This window comes from Aptenodytes patagonicus, chromosome 3 (assembly GCF_965638725.1).
Source record: "Aptenodytes patagonicus chromosome 3, bAptPat1.pri.cur, whole genome shotgun sequence".
Lineage (NCBI taxonomy): Eukaryota > Metazoa > Chordata > Aves > Sphenisciformes > Spheniscidae > Aptenodytes > Aptenodytes patagonicus.
Window position 1 is genome coordinate 100,619,263 of NC_134951.1, and position 16,794 is coordinate 100,636,056.

The following is a 16,794-nucleotide window of genomic DNA, read 5'->3' on the forward strand; positions in this document are numbered from 1 at the left end:
TGTGGTTTATCTAGGACCTTTGGTCCTTCTGGAACTATGTGCTGGAGAGTGACACTGATATGCCTGGAGGAGGCAATGCTTGAGGTAGGTTCCTCCTCTGCCACAGGAGACTTCACTGTCGGTTTGCTTTTGTCAATACTGTGAGGAGACAGAGCTTCAGTTGCTAGAGCTGTCGGTATAATGCTTTTTCTTGCAAAACCCAGCCAGTGCCAGTCCTTCAAAGACCAACAGTCAGATCCCAGCTCATTAGCTTAAAAATAATGTAATTTTTAAAAGTATACCTGAGGGGGTTCACTCTTGTTTTCTGGTGCTGGTGCCTTTGAGGATCTAGCTTGCCAGCTTTGTCTGTAATTCTAAGCCCTAAGCACAGAATTTTCAAGTGGGGAGTTTGGGGGGGGGGGGGGGAGTTGCTTATTTTTCTTTTTTTTCGTGAAGCTAAGGGGAGTTGGGATTTTGAGATGCGACCCAAGTCTAAGCAGGCCTTCCAGCCACAGTGGTTAAGATGCAGCCATTTCCATAGCGGATAGCACATGAGGGGGGTCACACAGCTGCTGTTGCCTCCAGCTGCCTGTTACTGTCCGGCGTCAAAGGCAGAAGTAGCTGGTACCAGCTGGCTTGCAGGTAGTCTTTGCAAGCCAGGTTCACGCTTGCGCTTCTGTTCCCTGATGAGACATCTTAACCACGTGTCACCATAGTACCAATCGAGGCGTGACAGAAGAGAATTAAGTAACTCCTTGATTACAGGAATTTAGGACTTCTTCAAGGAAAATGTGCCATGTGAGACCTGAGGCACATCACAAGCTGCCAAAACTGCAGGCTGGCTTACAGACAAAAGAAATGTTGGTGATGCTTCCAAACTGAGTAGCTAAGGTTTTTCTCACTTTTTTTTTTTTTTTTAAATTTGAAGCCATTTTTAATGTGAACACCTGAAAATGGGGTACATGCCAGTTGCTAGAGCCTTCCTTTGGTGCTTTTGTAGCTTCAGTTGACTAAGGAAAGCAGCAACAACAACGGACAGAGCCCGAGGGAGTGGGAATCCAGGCCTGCCTGCCCTGCGGGCGAGGGTGAGCTCGCAGGGCGAGATAACCGAAAGGTGGCTGTTGTGCTGTGTGTTGTTCTGCTCCCTTGGTGGAAGCCAGGGACGTGTGGCAGATATTGGTGTCCTAAGAAAATATTATTACGGATTTTCTTTTTTCTTAGAAATTGTTTCTTCCTCTCTTGGGAAGCCTATAATAAGGGGGGGGGGGGAGGAAGAAAATGATGCTGTTTGTTTAAATGTAGGTGATTATTTCCAGTTCTCCACTGTAGCTCTTAAAAAAAAAATAAAATCTGGCATGTCTGTGAATAGCTTTACAAAGCTCCTCAGGGAGAAGCAACAGATGAAACCTTCACCATCTAGAACCGGAGCAGCTGTGTGTTAGGCTGAGTGCTTTCCTGTGCTCTGGCCTACTGTTGCAAACAAGTGTGGTGATCACCTACTGCCCACAGAGCTCAGTATTGCTTAGGAGCTGGTGTCTCGACTGAAAAGACAGTTGGGCTTTGCTCCAAGTTATCATCTGGGCTTTTTTGCAGTTTTGTTAGTAATCGTAACAACACATACATATATACCAGGATGTTGAGAATTTCCTATAGTAGTTTGTTGTAGCCATGTGGTCGATAAACAGCGTGAATCTTACCTGCATGAAATCTATGGTCTAGGAAAAACGTTGGCTTGATCATTTTAAAAAGATGATCGATAGACTTGAAAAATCAGCCAGAGACTGAGACCAGCCCCAGTCACGAGCGTTTGGCAAAACTGCCTGATTTTTCAGGAGAACATAGTGAGTGTTGAACAACCTACTTGTGATTAGTTCCGTCTATGCTGTTGGAGATGCAAGATCTGATGCCAAGAAATGGTGCTTTTAGGCAGCGAAAGATGACACACACTTAATTTTAAGCACTTCTGCTGGCCTACTGGGGGGAAAAAAAAAAATCAGCATATTTAAAAAGCTGTAATAAACCCCTGTTCAGCAGCACAAAGCTCAGCTATTGTGCAATCCAGGTATTGTTTCTGGCCAGATTTGGTTCTTTTGGGTACATAAATTGCAATGTCAGAGCTTAGCTATCCAGGATATTCATATGCATAAGGGAAAAACCACTAAAACTCACTAACATGATAAGTGTTTAGCTGTAGTAGAAGGTGTGGGGGGAAGCTGAAGGCCCTACTAGTATGTTCTATGCTACTTAAATATGGGAGTGGTGAATGCTTGAAGCTCTCCAGAATGAGTGGGATACCCCAAAAAATAGTGCCTGGCAGCACTATTTTACAGTAGCAGTTAGTGATCGCCACCTTTGAAAGATAGAAATTGATCTGAACAGGTTAATCGCTACTTGAGAGATTGGCCTTCATTATTTTTTTTTTAACCCCCAGTTGGATAAGGATCTGACATGCTGAGTTAGTCTTTGTCCAAGTGCCCCGAAGATCAATGGGGTGCTTTGAAAGGGGGGGGGTGACAGGCACACCACCATTCGGTCCTCAGTGTTGTGTGACTATTGTTAGTTACAACAGATTTAGAAGCAAGGAGTTACTTTCTACACCTGCTGAGCATCCCATCAAGAAAAGGAGGCAATGATAGCCCACTTCTGCAGATTATTCAGAAGATTCGCTGCTGTTTGAGAAGGTCTATGGTGTCTGTATGGGCACTGCGTGTTTCAAAGGCAGGTTATCAGAAGGGTCAAGCACCAACAGCTGCCACACAGTCCAGTCTGAATTTAAGTGCATGTTTGGAAATGAATTTCTGTCCTCCTACCGCATGATCAGTGTTGTTACATCGGCAAAACTGGCAATTCCGGTACGGAAAAGGACTGGCGTGTCCTTAACAGCAGCATTGGGATAAAGGACTGGGTGGGTGAAGCAGAGGCTTGGGTCAGGGAAAGCCCATTATTCATGGGCCTGTCAGGAGTGCCAGAGTACGATGGCTGTCATATTCTGCCACAAAAACGGAGGTGAGGAGCTGTGCTAATTCTGCCTCTAAAATGGCGTTTTGTCAACTTAATTCTCTTTTCTTTTCTTTTCTAAAGGGTAGCAGCTCCTCAGACAGAAATACACTATTGAAATGGAAGCAGCAGTCTGAACCATCGGACGTGTTTCGGAAGGGCGGTCTGCAGGGCATTAATTCTCCCTTTGAGGAAAGCTGGGTAAACTCTACAAAAAGGTTGGTGGTACGGACCTTTGGCAGGCTGCTTCCCAGCTCTCAAATACGGGTAACTTTTGTTTGTTCTTTCATTCTTCAAAGATCAATGCAAACCTTTATTTTCTATAAATAATTTAATAAATACTTTTGTTTTACAATGATACAACAAATAACAAATTCATAGCAAATGAGTCACAAAGAATTTAGGATCAGTATACTTTAATAAGGTATCAGTGTCAAAATACATTTCCTTATCAAGTTAAGGTTCCCATACAGTTATTATATTGTCAATAAGAATTCAGCAATATAGATTATGAAATAATTATGATAAAAAGGATGATTAATATTAAGACATGGAATATTTTTTCAGAGTGTTTTAGTAAACTGTTAGGGTATAACATTTTTAATGCTGAAACTACACAAATAAGAAACAGAAGAGCAGTATTCAAGTGTCTTTAATCCTTGAAGCCTTTAAGTCCTTGCCACTGCAAATTTGTCAAATCTGGCTTGCCAATTTTCATCAGATTTTGATGCTTGCAACATATTTTTTCCACACGGTAATAACTTCACTTTAGGAGTAGATTATTTTTGGTAATAAACTCTTGAAAGATTGCTTACAATAGGGACTATCATTTTTTTTTTACATTATGTACCAATAACAAAAGATCTTCAGCTTTTCTAAGGGATGTGTGGTTAAGACTCACTTAACACAGCGAACTCTGAAGTGCTCAACAAACCCAAGGCTCCCTCTCTGCAAGTGTCAGTGCATGATATAAAGCAATTTTATAAACCAGGCTTCAGCAGAATCACAAGCCTCAAAAGAATATATCTTTATTCTAAGCTTCTGCGCCAGATTTTTACCTTTTGTACATTGCCACCGTTCCATTTTCTTCAATGAAGCTACGATGATTTATACCAGTGGAGGAAACCAGATGATATATCCCAACATATATCTAGGTCTGTAGGTATTTTAAAGTCAGAAGTGCTCACCTGCCTTTTATTGTTTAAATATGTTGTAATTTAAACTTTCAAATCCCTTTGCCTTTGAAAGCATTCAAAGCCTTATTTTTTAAAATATGTGCATGACAACCAATGATAGTTGGAAAGGAGCTCTGAAAATGTCTGGCTGCCTTTTAGTAACATTTCAGCTACTGATTAATGTAAGGCAAGGCAAGTAAAAATGATAGAGACCTGCCTGCCAGCTATTCATCTCGCTACACAATCCTTAATTCTTTCCGTCTGCTTATAACTGAGTTAGCCTAATACGCTGGGAAATACTACTTTAACTTTTAGTTTTAACGATTCAACATTGCAATTATATTGCTAGCTAGCATGTAAAATGAAAAAGGGTAACATTAATCAGAGGTGTTAGTACTGGCCGCTGGTCAGATTCCTGAAATATCAGCAACACCATAACAAATACTACTAGCTCTAGCAGAAACAGCTCTTAAGGTTGTTGTGTCCTACATATAGCAAAAGTACCAAGAGATGATTAACAACTGATCCAGAGAGAAATTAAAAAAAAAAAAAAAAAAAATCTGTTTTGTGTTAAAAAAAAAAAAAACCAACCAAAAAACCAAAGGGAACAACAAAGAACAAAACAAGAAACCCCAACACAAACAAAAACACAGGCCTAAATCCTCCACTGGGGTAAATCTGTAAGACTCCCTTGGCTACAGAGCTAAGCCAGGTTAAGGCAGCTGAGAATGTGGCTTGCTTCTGAGGAAAAAAGCTTACAACGTGCAACTTTCACAGATACCCATAAACATTGCAGTTCACCATTCACATTTCTTTCAACAAAGTGTATAAAAAATGAAGGGAAGGGGGGGGCGGAAGGCTGGGATTTTTCTTTAGTATGCTTTTCCAAAAGTTACGAAAGCTACAATACAATAAATGCTGGAAAAGAGAAAGACTCAAAGGATTTCAATTTGGCAGATCAACAAAAAACTGTGGTTGGAGATCAAATTTGTTTCATTCATCTTTGGCAATAAAAATAAGTCTTTGCAGTACTGCAGCCAAAGTATCACATGATGAGGCATTTATACCACAGCTTTTTATTAGCAGGAAATTTGAAGAAAATTTCAGAGTATAAATTACAAGTAATGAGATAAGGGGAGGGTAATCAAACTCTCTAAACAACACTTTAATTGCAACAGAGAAAATACAGTAGATGTATTTCTTTAATATGAATAATAAAGTGAGTAACTTCAAAAGGCCACTATTTGGTAACGTGGACAGGTTCACTATCTTAGTAAAATCCTGTAAAAGTGTATTGGTATTAGAAATTGTCTACTTGCAAAAATATATTTAAAAACTGAAGCTGTTTTGAACAGTATAGGCCACGGAATATTGCAGGATTGCTCAGGTTGCCTGGTCCAGCGCTCTGAGCAGTTCACTGCCCTGCAGAAGCGTAGAGCTGCCCAAAACAGGGACGTTCACCTCACAGTCATATCTTGTCAACTCGGGCAACAAGTAAGGTTCAAAGGAGGGCCCCAGCAGACGACTGGTCATACCTGGAGGAGATTAGAGAAGTCAGTCAGTCATGGTGCTGAGACCGGAGAGACAGAGAGAGGACTTCTTTCCTCTCCTCCCTCTTCTGTTTATACCAGTTATAATCTCATTTTGTGTTTATGTCGATATGCCTCAAACCACCAGCAGTTACAGGTTTCAGAGCAAACCTACACATTGCTCTACCTTCAACTGTTGCAAGCGTGTCACACAGGTGCAGTTTTTCACCTCCACCCCCAATTTAGATTGTTTGAGAAAAATGATATTGGTGCAGATGAGGAAAGCTGTAGTAAACAACACAGTTTCTAAATTGACACCCGCTACCCATATATATTAAAGGGACATATATACGTCCTCTTTAATTACTTATTTTTGCTTTTAGAAGGCACATGTTAAGACTCTAACCTACAAACCTCCCATATCAATGCTGCAGTGACGTTGTTTAGTACAATTTAATCAATTCCATCACAAGGCAAGAGTATGGATGGAGGATGACTGGACCTCCAAGGTAAAAATGTATTAAGTTTAATTGAAATGAAGGGCAAAAATAATTTTTCCTCATATATTACAAATGTAAACATTAAAGTTTCACACTAAACAACTGTCGTGGTTTAATCTCAGTCGGCAACTAAGCACCACGCAGCCGCTCGCTCATTCCCCCCCACCCAGTGGGATGGGGGAGAGAATTGGAAGAGCACAACTGAGAAAAAAAACTCGTGGGTTGAGATAAAAACAGTTTAATAATTGAAATAAAATGATAATAATAATAATACACAAAGCAAGTGATGCACAGTGCAATTGCTCACCACCCGCCGACCGATGCCCAGCCAGTCCCCGAGCAGCGGCCCCCCCAGCCAGCTTTCCCCAGTTTATGTACTGAGCATGACGCCACATGGTATGGAATGTCCCTTTGGCCAGTTTGGCTGTGCCCCCTCCCAGCTTCTTGTGCACCTCCAGCCTTCTCAGTAGAGCATGGAAAACTAAAAAGTCCTTGACTAGTGTAAGCACTACCTAGCAACAACTAAAACATCGGTGTGTTATCAACATTGTTCTCCTCCTAATTCCAAAACACAGCATTGTAACAGCTACTAGGAAGGAAATTAACTATCCCTGCCGAAACCAGGACAACAACAGAATTAGTTTTTCATTCTATGAAGCAATACATATTTGGTTCTTGGTTTATCATCCTCCTCCGTATTTTTTTAAGTGTTTTCTTTCATGGAATCAGTACTGGAACTAAATACCAGCACTTTCCAATTTCTGTATCTGACAGCTCTTACCTGATGCTTTATGAGCTGGCTGGACAGCATAGTCCTGATAATGGGAACTGTAAAATGGAGGGGGAAACGCTCCTGCTTTCAAATTCTCACCAGGACTGCCACAGGTGGGTTGTTGCTGCTGCTGCTGCTGCTGCAGTTGATTCATTGGTTGGCTCAGACCTCTTGAGTTACAGACAAATTCATCTGATTTACATAGTAGGAAAAAAAAAGTTAATTAAGCCAGTGTAGCAATTATAGTAGATAATACTAATTCAAAGCAAAGTGATACTCGGTGTGACGGTCACATGGCGTAGGCATACCTACATCTTGTCACAAAGGAAGTCCAGAAACAGCACTAGCTCTAGAAGTAGTATCGCACCCGAGATACACTTGTGTAAGGAAACACAATGTTGTAGAGAGAAAGTATCAGTTCTAGCTCTGAGATGTCCGCACCTTGGATCAGCACGAGGTAAGCTCATCTCCGTTAAGCTGATCTCTGCTACCTCCAAAGAAAGGGTGTCAACGTACATGAACCATCTTCCTGGTAGTTATCAAATGTACCTTAAATTGTTCAGCTCTTAGTGATACAATCTGATCTTTAATTTTAGCTTAGTATAGTATTTACAGAGCTTATTTACATTGCCTTTTGAAAGAGTTTTTGTTTCTATTCAACCTGTTCTAAAATTGTGTTTCAATACTTAACATTGCAAAACCACTTTCTCTTTTCTTACCACTAAGAACACTTGTGCTGAGAGACTTCTTTTCTGTAACCAAGGAACAGTTTTCCCCTTTGAGAAATTTCATTCTCTTCCACATTAGGTGAGATGGGTTAATGACAGATGGATCTCCCTAGAACGTGAAGAAAAGCAAAATAATTACACCGATGACCGTGTGAGTCCAAAGTTGTGAAGGGGCTGCATTTCTTATGATTACCCCACTCAGCTGTTGCAATGCTTGTTCTTCATAATCCAGTTGTCGCTTCAGTTTCAAACTGTTAGACAGAGCAATTCTTGCTGGGTTTATATCTATGCCTCGTTGCCCAAAAGCATCCAGGGGCCTATTGAGAAAAGATCTTGGGGTGAGTGATCAGGGAGGCAAATCTAAACCATCTTGTTCATTTATACAGATTCTTCTTTCATTTAAAGACATTTAAGGTGTCTTTGACACACAACAGTGGAAGACCTCAAACGTTTGTATTTCCTTTTGTTAGTCATTCCACAAGCTTTCGAAACTTTTGACTTTTGGGATCAAAGACTAACGAAAGTCTAGCATAAACAGCCTCTAGAAATCTCCAGGCAGACATAAAAATGCTGTGGAAAAGAAAGTCATGCAATTTTTAAGGATAGGATTTTGAAAGCTACGCCTGTCCCTTTGCTTTGCATACTAAATATGAACACACAGGTTGCTGTTTGGGGATGAACCCTCTTTTTCCAGATGCATAGTCAGACACCGGTATTTGTGCCAACAACAAGAAATCCCAGAAAGCAAACTGCAGGTAAACTGCACAGCTTCCTGTTTTAAAATGACCACTGCTATTTTATGTACTTCCTGAACATTTTAGCATGACCAACACCAAAGACCCACACTCTGCAAGCTACCAAAGAGCCTACAGTGAAACTTCAAGCTACAATGGGAAACTTCTAGGACTGTAGCCTCTGATCTACGTCTCATCCCATACTGTTCACATGTGTAAGAAAGTGTGATCAAGGCAAAGGAGGGCTGTAGAAAAAAACCCTGTAATTTCAAATCTTAGTTGTAATATTTACGTATGCCAACAATAAATGTACTGTCATCCCTCCCTCTCCCCTATTTTCTGTTGTGCAAAAAATATGTGCAAAATAAGAAAGCATGCATGGGTCCCAGCTTACTGCTGGACCAGTAAGCCTTTTCAGAATTTTTTTATAACTGCGTAAAGTCAAGCAGGCTTTGCAAAATAACTTGGATAATCTTCACCCAACCAGCAGGAAATCCATTCATGCATCCTTACAGGCAGCAAAAAATTAGCCCACTTCTGATTGCCTTAGACTGACTGCTGCTGGGAGACCACCACACTAATTTCCCCAAAAGTGCAGTCTGATGCTTATCAAAACAACTATTGAGAAAAAGGAATTTTTCAATATTATGATCCCCCCCATTCCCCAAAATCTTTTCTGAGTAAAATACATGCTATACCCCAAAAACTCTTACCTTTTTTTATATATGGGCATGCTGGGAGAATGTACTGGTGGCCCTGAAGGGGAACGTGATAGGGATCCTGAGTATTTATCCATGAGTCTCCATTTAGCAGGAACATACTCTAATGGGGGATCAGGTGGCCACTGAGTGTTTGGTCTTCCTCCCATCGAAGACAGGGGAGTGCGGGCTTGGTCGTGGTATGGTGGCAGTGATGACCTACTCACATTGTTGAAGAACACCGATGACAGGGACCCGTGACCAGGGTTCATGTTTTTATTTGATAGCTGTGGGCAATATTTCTCCGGGAGGAACTGATTCTGTGAAGCAGAAGCAAGGGGTTGGAAGATGGTACTCATGCTACTTAGACTCTGCTGGGTATTTTGTGCACTTTCAGAGAGAGGACGTTCTTCTTGGCAGATTGGGCTGAGCTGGAAATCTTCTCCATCCATAGGAATGTAAGGAGCCAAGGTTTCAAGGTCCAGTTCATTGAAGTCAGTCTGCACAAAAATAAAGTTGGTAAAGAAACTAAAAGTTAATAATAGTTGTGGCAGTTTTAGTGTGATATGAAATACTAGTAGATGTGAAGCTGAAAAATCACTCTATGCCAAATTTACCTACATGAAACTGGGCAGCTCCTATTTAAAGATGTCTTATTTCTGTGACTAGCATACATGTTCATCATATCATCAGCAGCAAAGTAAGACAACAAACTGAAGAAAAAAACTTCCAGATAAGCAGTATTTGCTAAAGCAGCTTGCATGCAGCCTGTAACATCACTGTGATGTAAACTAGATCTTGTGTTTCATTAAGCTTTGAATAACTTGTCTGCCAAGAGTCTACAACATGTGGCATGTAGTTCATCCTCAGGCTTTTTCGTGCTAAAATAGAAAACATAGCTTTCTCATAATCCAACTACATGAAACAAATGCGTCTAAAAATGCAAAAGTTTTAAAAAATGTAGTTGGAAGGACACTATTGCACTTAAATCTGTATTTTTTTTTTCTTGGAGAACTAGTCATATTTAAATTCATTTCTCTTGGCATTTGACCAGAGCTGAACAGAGAGGGAAATGAACGTTGGCCCACCAGTCAGCTCATGACAGGGGCACTTTTCTAACTCATTTTTCCCACCAGACAAACCTGCTGATGTGGTGGGACACACCTGTGAAAGCAGATGCTGAGTCTGACAAAACTGAAGTTTGTACATGTCAAGTCTTGCTCTGAGTTTGATCCTGATCCACATTTTCCTCTTATCTATCTGTCCACTCTTTCTATTGCTTTCATTGCTATTTCTATGTCCAAACCTAGATGAAATGTCTTCAGGATATGGACTACAGCCTATCTGTATCTTACAAAGTCTGCAAATTGCACTGGCAAATTGAGGCACCTCATTTGGGCCCAAATCATCCCAAACTTTCCATAGGATTAATAGAAGGAGATGAGTGTAAGGTCTGAGCTGCCAGCCAGCAATGCCTGTTCCTTTTTCTTAACTATTAAGAAATACAAGCTCTTAAACAAAGGCATTTCAATTAAGTACCTAAAGTTAGGTGGGCTGAATCAGGCCTACACCTTTTATTCACTTGATGTAATGTTGTAATAGTGGAGGATTAAGAGAGTTATTTATAGAGGGAATTTCTATGCTTACACCCTGATTAGAATGCAGGAGACTGATACTTTATGTTACTTTATGTGCAAGTAATTGTCACATCTCCCTGAAATCCTCCAAGAGGTAGACAAAAGGAATAGATCCAAAATGACAGTTTTCATTTTGTAGTTAAAGGAGGCATGTGGTATGAGGGGCATTTCTCTCTCACTTTGAGGTTTGCAAGAATTAGTTTATTTGTATTTTGTTCTAGAAAGGATGTTTACTTGCTAGTCATTAGGCCAGATTTAAAAAAAAAATGCTGCTGCTTATATTCCTTATCCAATCTACAGAAGCTTCCAAATTCTGAAAGCTCTCTGCTGCTTCTTTCTTCTTAGCAGTGCCACCACAGTGACACCCTAAGTCACTTGCCTCAGAGAGTTAGGGATAGAAATTTACACCCCAGCTTTTGAAAGTGTGTATTTTTGTTAGTGTTGTGCATCAAAGTTTTGGTGTACAAGTGCAAATGCAGTTTGCATGTATGTTACTATATCTGCACATACAGCGTGCATCTGTACTACCTGCTAGCAGGGGACTGATTCTTATGGCTTTTGGAAGAGAAACTAGTTCCTTACCTGTGAGTTGCACTGACTTTTTGATTCTGTGTCCATGGCAAAGAGTTTTTCAATCACCTCAATCTTAAGATCTTCATCCACAGCACTGTAATAATCTCCTGGGCTGCTTGGCTGCACAGAAATAAGAATTTGCTATAAGCAGCAAGGCAACCACAGTATTGGCTTAGCATCATGCAGTTCATACTGTGCTATTCAGTAACAGATCTTTCCTGTGATATCAGGCTGTATATATATGTACATATATTTAGTGTCCTCAGAACCCAAAACTGTCCGCTTCTATCATATGCTTTTCTCCAACACAAGATTACTTGTCACCACAAAATTTGAGAGCTATACTCATTAACAAAGGCACCCAATACAGGAACCTAGTTGCCATCTTAGTTTAGTTTTTGGCAACTCAGACCAGCAACATGAGATGTATACTATTACATACTTGTGTCAAGAAGGGAGACGCTTAGCGCTACCCCAATGTCTTTATTAAAATCAGCCAGCCTTTACTAGAGGATGTCCAAGAGCAGCTCCAGCTCTTGGGGGTAATGCCCTGAAAGCACATTCATTCTTTCAGCAAGGAACTCCACGGAGCTGCTCTCAAAAGCCTGAGTTGGGTAAAGTTTCTGGACTAGAGACTATAGCTTCCAGTTAACAAACAGAAAGAGGCCATATGGGTCTGGGGCAACGTTGCTAGTGACCACACCATTTTACATTGGCTTTTTATTTAAGGCTAACTCCATGAAAGGTGGTAGCACGTTCTTCTACTAGTTGTTTTATAGGTTATAGTAATTACTGAGGGACAGCTGGGAGAAAATGAGGATTGCAATGTAAAGGCAAGATATAGTTCCCATTCGATGTTTTTGCTATTGATGCTTAAGATACACGCGGTACAGGAGGGATATAGATACACTAGGCCTTGTTAATAAGCAATGAGACAGGACTGCTAACGTGAAAATGTCATCTACATATATTGATGGGACTTATATACGAAACATAACCTGCATTTTTTTTTAAAAGCTCTTCTTACCGTGGAACAGCTACTGTTGCTGCTTGCACTTGGAGTACTGCTGCCAGGTGCAATCTGAGGCATTGTAAAGGATGGTATCGTCAGTGTTTCACCTTGAGCAGCGTGGCTTTTCACTTCCACTGGCCATGCTTTGTTTGGTGTCAAAACAGCACTGGTGAAGGCAGGGGCTTCCTCAAACTTCTGTGTCCCTGCATGGAGTTTTAACAATATTAATGGATGCTTTTAGGTTGTGCTGGGTTATGATATAATTTCAGCTATTCATTGAAAGTAAACACTGCTCCTAGTTGCCATGACAATAAGTTGGCATAGACTTAATGCATGTTGTTTAGTCAGCAAGAAAGCCTGATTCTGCTCTCATTCACAGAAATTTTCCGCTGGTGTGAGCACATGGGCTCTTATAGCCATTACTCCCGATTTGTACACACAGCAAACAGACCTTGTCTGTTAAGTTTCTAAATGTAGGCTCATATGTGGTTCTTTGTTGCACAAAAATTATTTATACAAATACTAACCAAAATCCAGGGAAATAATGGCATCACCGGGTGTTGGTGCCAGCTGAGCAAGTTCCTCTGGTTCCTCCTTTAACTTAGTAAACAAGAAGTCGCTCTTCTCTGTGCTGGGAATGCCGCTCTCGTAGGCGGTGCTCATCGTCAGCAGGTGAGGCTTGAAGAGTGATTCCGTTTGGTCCATGGAGAACACAACATCGTTCTTCTCAATTTCACTAACAAGAAAATAGGTTTTAGGTATTTTTGCACTCTAAAAAAAAAAAAAGATGTGGGTAATGTAGGCAGTACAAACTCTCTAAAGCTGGGGCCCGTACAAGCGTTTTGGCCTCTCTCAGTTGCATGCCAGGCTCTCGACAGGCAAGGCACAGTTCCAGCGTTGCTGAGCACCACCATCTCAGATGACGCAGAGAGTGTGGTCAGGACTTCTGTGGGAATACTCGGGGCTTTGTTGCTGTGCTTTTTAAAGGGATGTAGTCGAGGCTGTAATGACCCAGACTATCACTCAAATAAGTATTTCCTATTTTGGCCCCATCTAGGACCAAAAATACTTGAGTTTTGCCATACAGAGGCAAAACTCCTGATTGGTCCTGATTTTTAGGCAGAAAACAGCTTCTCCTAGCAACGTAAGATACAATTACTACTTAATTTTATCTCTCTGTCACAGCATTAGAAAAACAAAACATATTAACAGTTGTGTTACACAATAAAACCTTCAGTGCAGGCTTTATACTCTGTTATATCAGCAGAGCAGCCGCTCTGCAGAAGAGAAAGGCTGTGGTGTATTTCAACAGCGCGTATGGGAACGGGCATGCCACATTTTTCATCGATGTCTAACATCAGTAAACAAGACTGAACAAACATGACTAAACTGATTTCAGAGTAACAACACTGAATAAATAGACCCTTCAAAAGTTCCTCTGATTATCGCATTTATTCCAGCACATGAACCCATACACAGTTTTTTCTGTCCCGTACAGCTTACCTCAGCACATAGTTGACACAGACGATACACTGAGGCTGTAGGTTGCGCGTATTGTAAATCACCGTTCCTTGAGTCTCCAGCCACACGTATCCACCATGCTTGGCAAGCATACGGTACTGGCCCGTCACTACTTGACCTTTTGTACACACTGAGAAAAGGGGGCAGAGAGATATAAATAATGCAGCAGGACAGGAACGCACAATATCTAACACTTGTTTTAAATAAACCCGCTTCTGAGTTTTCATTACACAAAACTACACTAAAAGACATTTGTTAGCAAGGATGCTTAACTTGTAATATTTGAAGAGAATAAGTTTTCAATATGGAGCTCTGGACTTCTGAGATGTAAAGTTTTATGATGTCCTGTCTGTTGTAAATCCTTTCCTAAAAGCAATGAATATTGTCACACAATTCACAGTTGTCAGCTGAGGAAAAATATTGTCGATCAATGGCAATAAAATTAGGGCTGGAGTATGCAAGCAATACTTGTGCTAATAAGAGTTTGTATTTGTAAGCAGACATAGTCGCACCGAGTAGCAAAAATGGGAACTGGCTCAACTAAACCTTTGACCACATTGGCAATCTTTCCTTTTAAACAGCTTTCATGCCTGAAGACAGTATGCTATCAAACTAATGCCCTAAAAATAATGCAATTTGACTCAATCAGTAAGGCTGGAAACTTGATTCTGCAGTCTTTGTACAGAGAAATTCCTTGTGAATGTAGCCATTAACAGAAGCTATTTATTGTCAGTCTCTCCTACATCGCCACCATACAAATGTACAAATCCAGGCCTGTGAAATGCAACAACTGTTTTGCAGATAATTGTTGCTGTGTTTGTCCTTCTATCTCTGAAGTTTGTTTGTTTTCTTCCTAGGAGTATTTAATCATCCTTCATTTAATTTATTCAGACAAAGTAGAACATTACTTTTATTGATTAAATACTTCTGGTGGAACAAAATCAAAAGGTTTTTATTTCAAAGTCTTTTAGTAACTGGACTGTTCTGCTCTGCTTGCGAAACATAATTACACTGCTTCCTAATCATCAGCTCATCAATAAGAGTCACAGTGTAGGTGCCTGTTACATTACAAAGAAGCTTTTTACTGCTTTAATCTTTTTTATTATTATTATTCAAAGCATGTCATGTTCTGATATAATAAAGTACAGCAGAATCCCTCCATGGGGTAATCTCATAAATTACTAATACACTCGTAACTACTGACTTTGTTATCAACACTACATTTAAGGTTCTGCCTTCAGAGTGAACTTCCCACTTCTCTTTTTTTTTTTTAAAGTATACATTACCTATCTCTTTACAGAACTAGTAACATCTCAGTGAAATAGGCTCCAATTATATTCCTTATTTTTGGGTGGAGAAAGGGGGAAGGCAGGGATGAATTTAATTGAACACAAAATTTGTTTTTTAATTGCTGAGAGACACTTGAGAAATGATTCACTCGGAAGGCTCGTCGAACTTCTGCTACGTACTACCAAATGGCAGGTTCCAGATGGTGACATTCAGCTCCCTGCTGAAGTCAATAGCAAAATTCCCATTGGCTTTAATGGCAACAAGACCAGACTCTAAATGGAAGCGATTATAGATTATTAATTGCTGAATTGGAAAATATATCTCTACCAATCTCTACTAGTCAATCTTTTGTGTAGCTTTATGTAACAAGACAGAGATTTTCATCTTGCTTGCATAACGTGAAAAACTGGGTATGCTAAATACTGCCAAACGCATTCTAATCTTCCATTTGATGGTGACTAATTAAGACTTTCGTACGCTATATTCACTATACTTCCAGCCAAGAACACAAACACTATTTGTGGCTTGCTTGAATGTGAGGTTGTTATTTCCCCCCCAAGAAAAAAAAAACAACCAACCCTGCAGTACAGTAAAACTGCAATAAGCATGATTTATCACTAAATTAGAAGGAAGGAAAGGGAAAAAGTTCTGCTTCTATCCAAGAGATTAATTTGAGGTTTTTCTCCCTCCTCTCTTCAAACTTCAGTCTCCTTCCTCTATTTCCTATGCATCTTTACAACACTAAATGGTTGACACTGTCAGAATTGATGACTGTATTATTGCATGAATATATACTCTATACATAGCATATTTCTAATAAAAATTATTGTTTAATAAATACAAGTGTGCTGAACATGAATTTTGAGGTGGATATTTCCATGTATAAATGACCATGGCCAGGAAGAACTAATAAGTTCTGTATAGCTACGTGCTAAGAAGAACTATTAAGTTCTGTATAAGCTATATATCTGCTTGGTTACCCTGTGCATTAGACATCATCTCAGTGGCACACATTATGAAACCTAGGGATTTTCTGTTTGGAGGGCTTATGTGTGTTTTCTCAAGTCACAGCTTGCTGTCGCTTTGCCTTTGTGGTTGTTCTCTGAGTTGGTACGAAGCCTGACTGTCCCAGAAGACATGAAAAGTATTTATTTTAGAAAATCTAAAAGGGTCAAATTTGCTGGCAATGTAAAGTGATGGTTCTGTTGTGGGGAACAGCATTTATCACAGCACAGAGTTTGGTCCTGTGCTTCCAACAGTAAAGATCATCCATGCTGATCCTGTGCTATCAGAAATACTATGGAACAGTTTGCTCCTAAACATTTATAACCTGTGCAGTGCACAGTGCCTTGAGCACTCTTGCTGGTATATATAACTCACCCCTCTAGACTTTCCCTTGCCTTCATTCTGCTTCTCGATCAGTCCCCTCATGCCCAACAGCAAGAGTTTGTAGGACATGGCCCTTTCCAGAAGGCACAAATGGCATCTAGATATAAACTGTGCTCTACATGAGGTGACTCAAATTGCTAGAGTGAGGAGCAACCTCAATCAATGCCTGGTCAAGATGGTTGCTAGAAACTCTCCAGAAATCTTTACGTGAACAAGTCCCAACTCAATGGTCCCATTTAATTAATTAGATAGGAATAACC

General features: G+C 40.3%; 1 protein-coding gene across 2 annotated transcripts in view; it reads right to left on the bottom strand.

Annotated features, from left to right (window-relative positions):
• Positions 1-3,375: 3,375 nt before the first annotated feature.
• EPAS1 (endothelial PAS domain protein 1) overlaps positions 3,376-16,794 on the bottom strand; it is an 83,230-nt gene continuing 69,811 nt past the window's right edge. For both annotated transcript variants that reach the window (XM_076334412.1, XM_076334411.1), the window contains 9 exons: positions 13,838-13,985; positions 12,862-13,070; positions 12,350-12,537; positions 11,332-11,442; positions 9,128-9,612; positions 7,874-7,997; positions 7,672-7,789; positions 6,962-7,144; positions 3,376-5,686 (listed from right to left, as the gene is read on the bottom strand). In XM_076334412.1, coding sequence (XP_076190527.1) covers positions 5,535-5,686; positions 6,962-7,144; positions 7,672-7,789; positions 7,874-7,997; positions 9,128-9,612; positions 11,332-11,442; positions 12,350-12,537; positions 12,862-13,070; positions 13,838-13,985 — 1,718 coding nt within the window. In that variant the 3' untranslated portion in view covers positions 3,376-5,534. The remainder of the gene's footprint in view (positions 5,687-6,961; positions 7,145-7,671; positions 7,790-7,873; positions 7,998-9,127; positions 9,613-11,331; positions 11,443-12,349; positions 12,538-12,861; positions 13,071-13,837; positions 13,986-16,794) is intronic.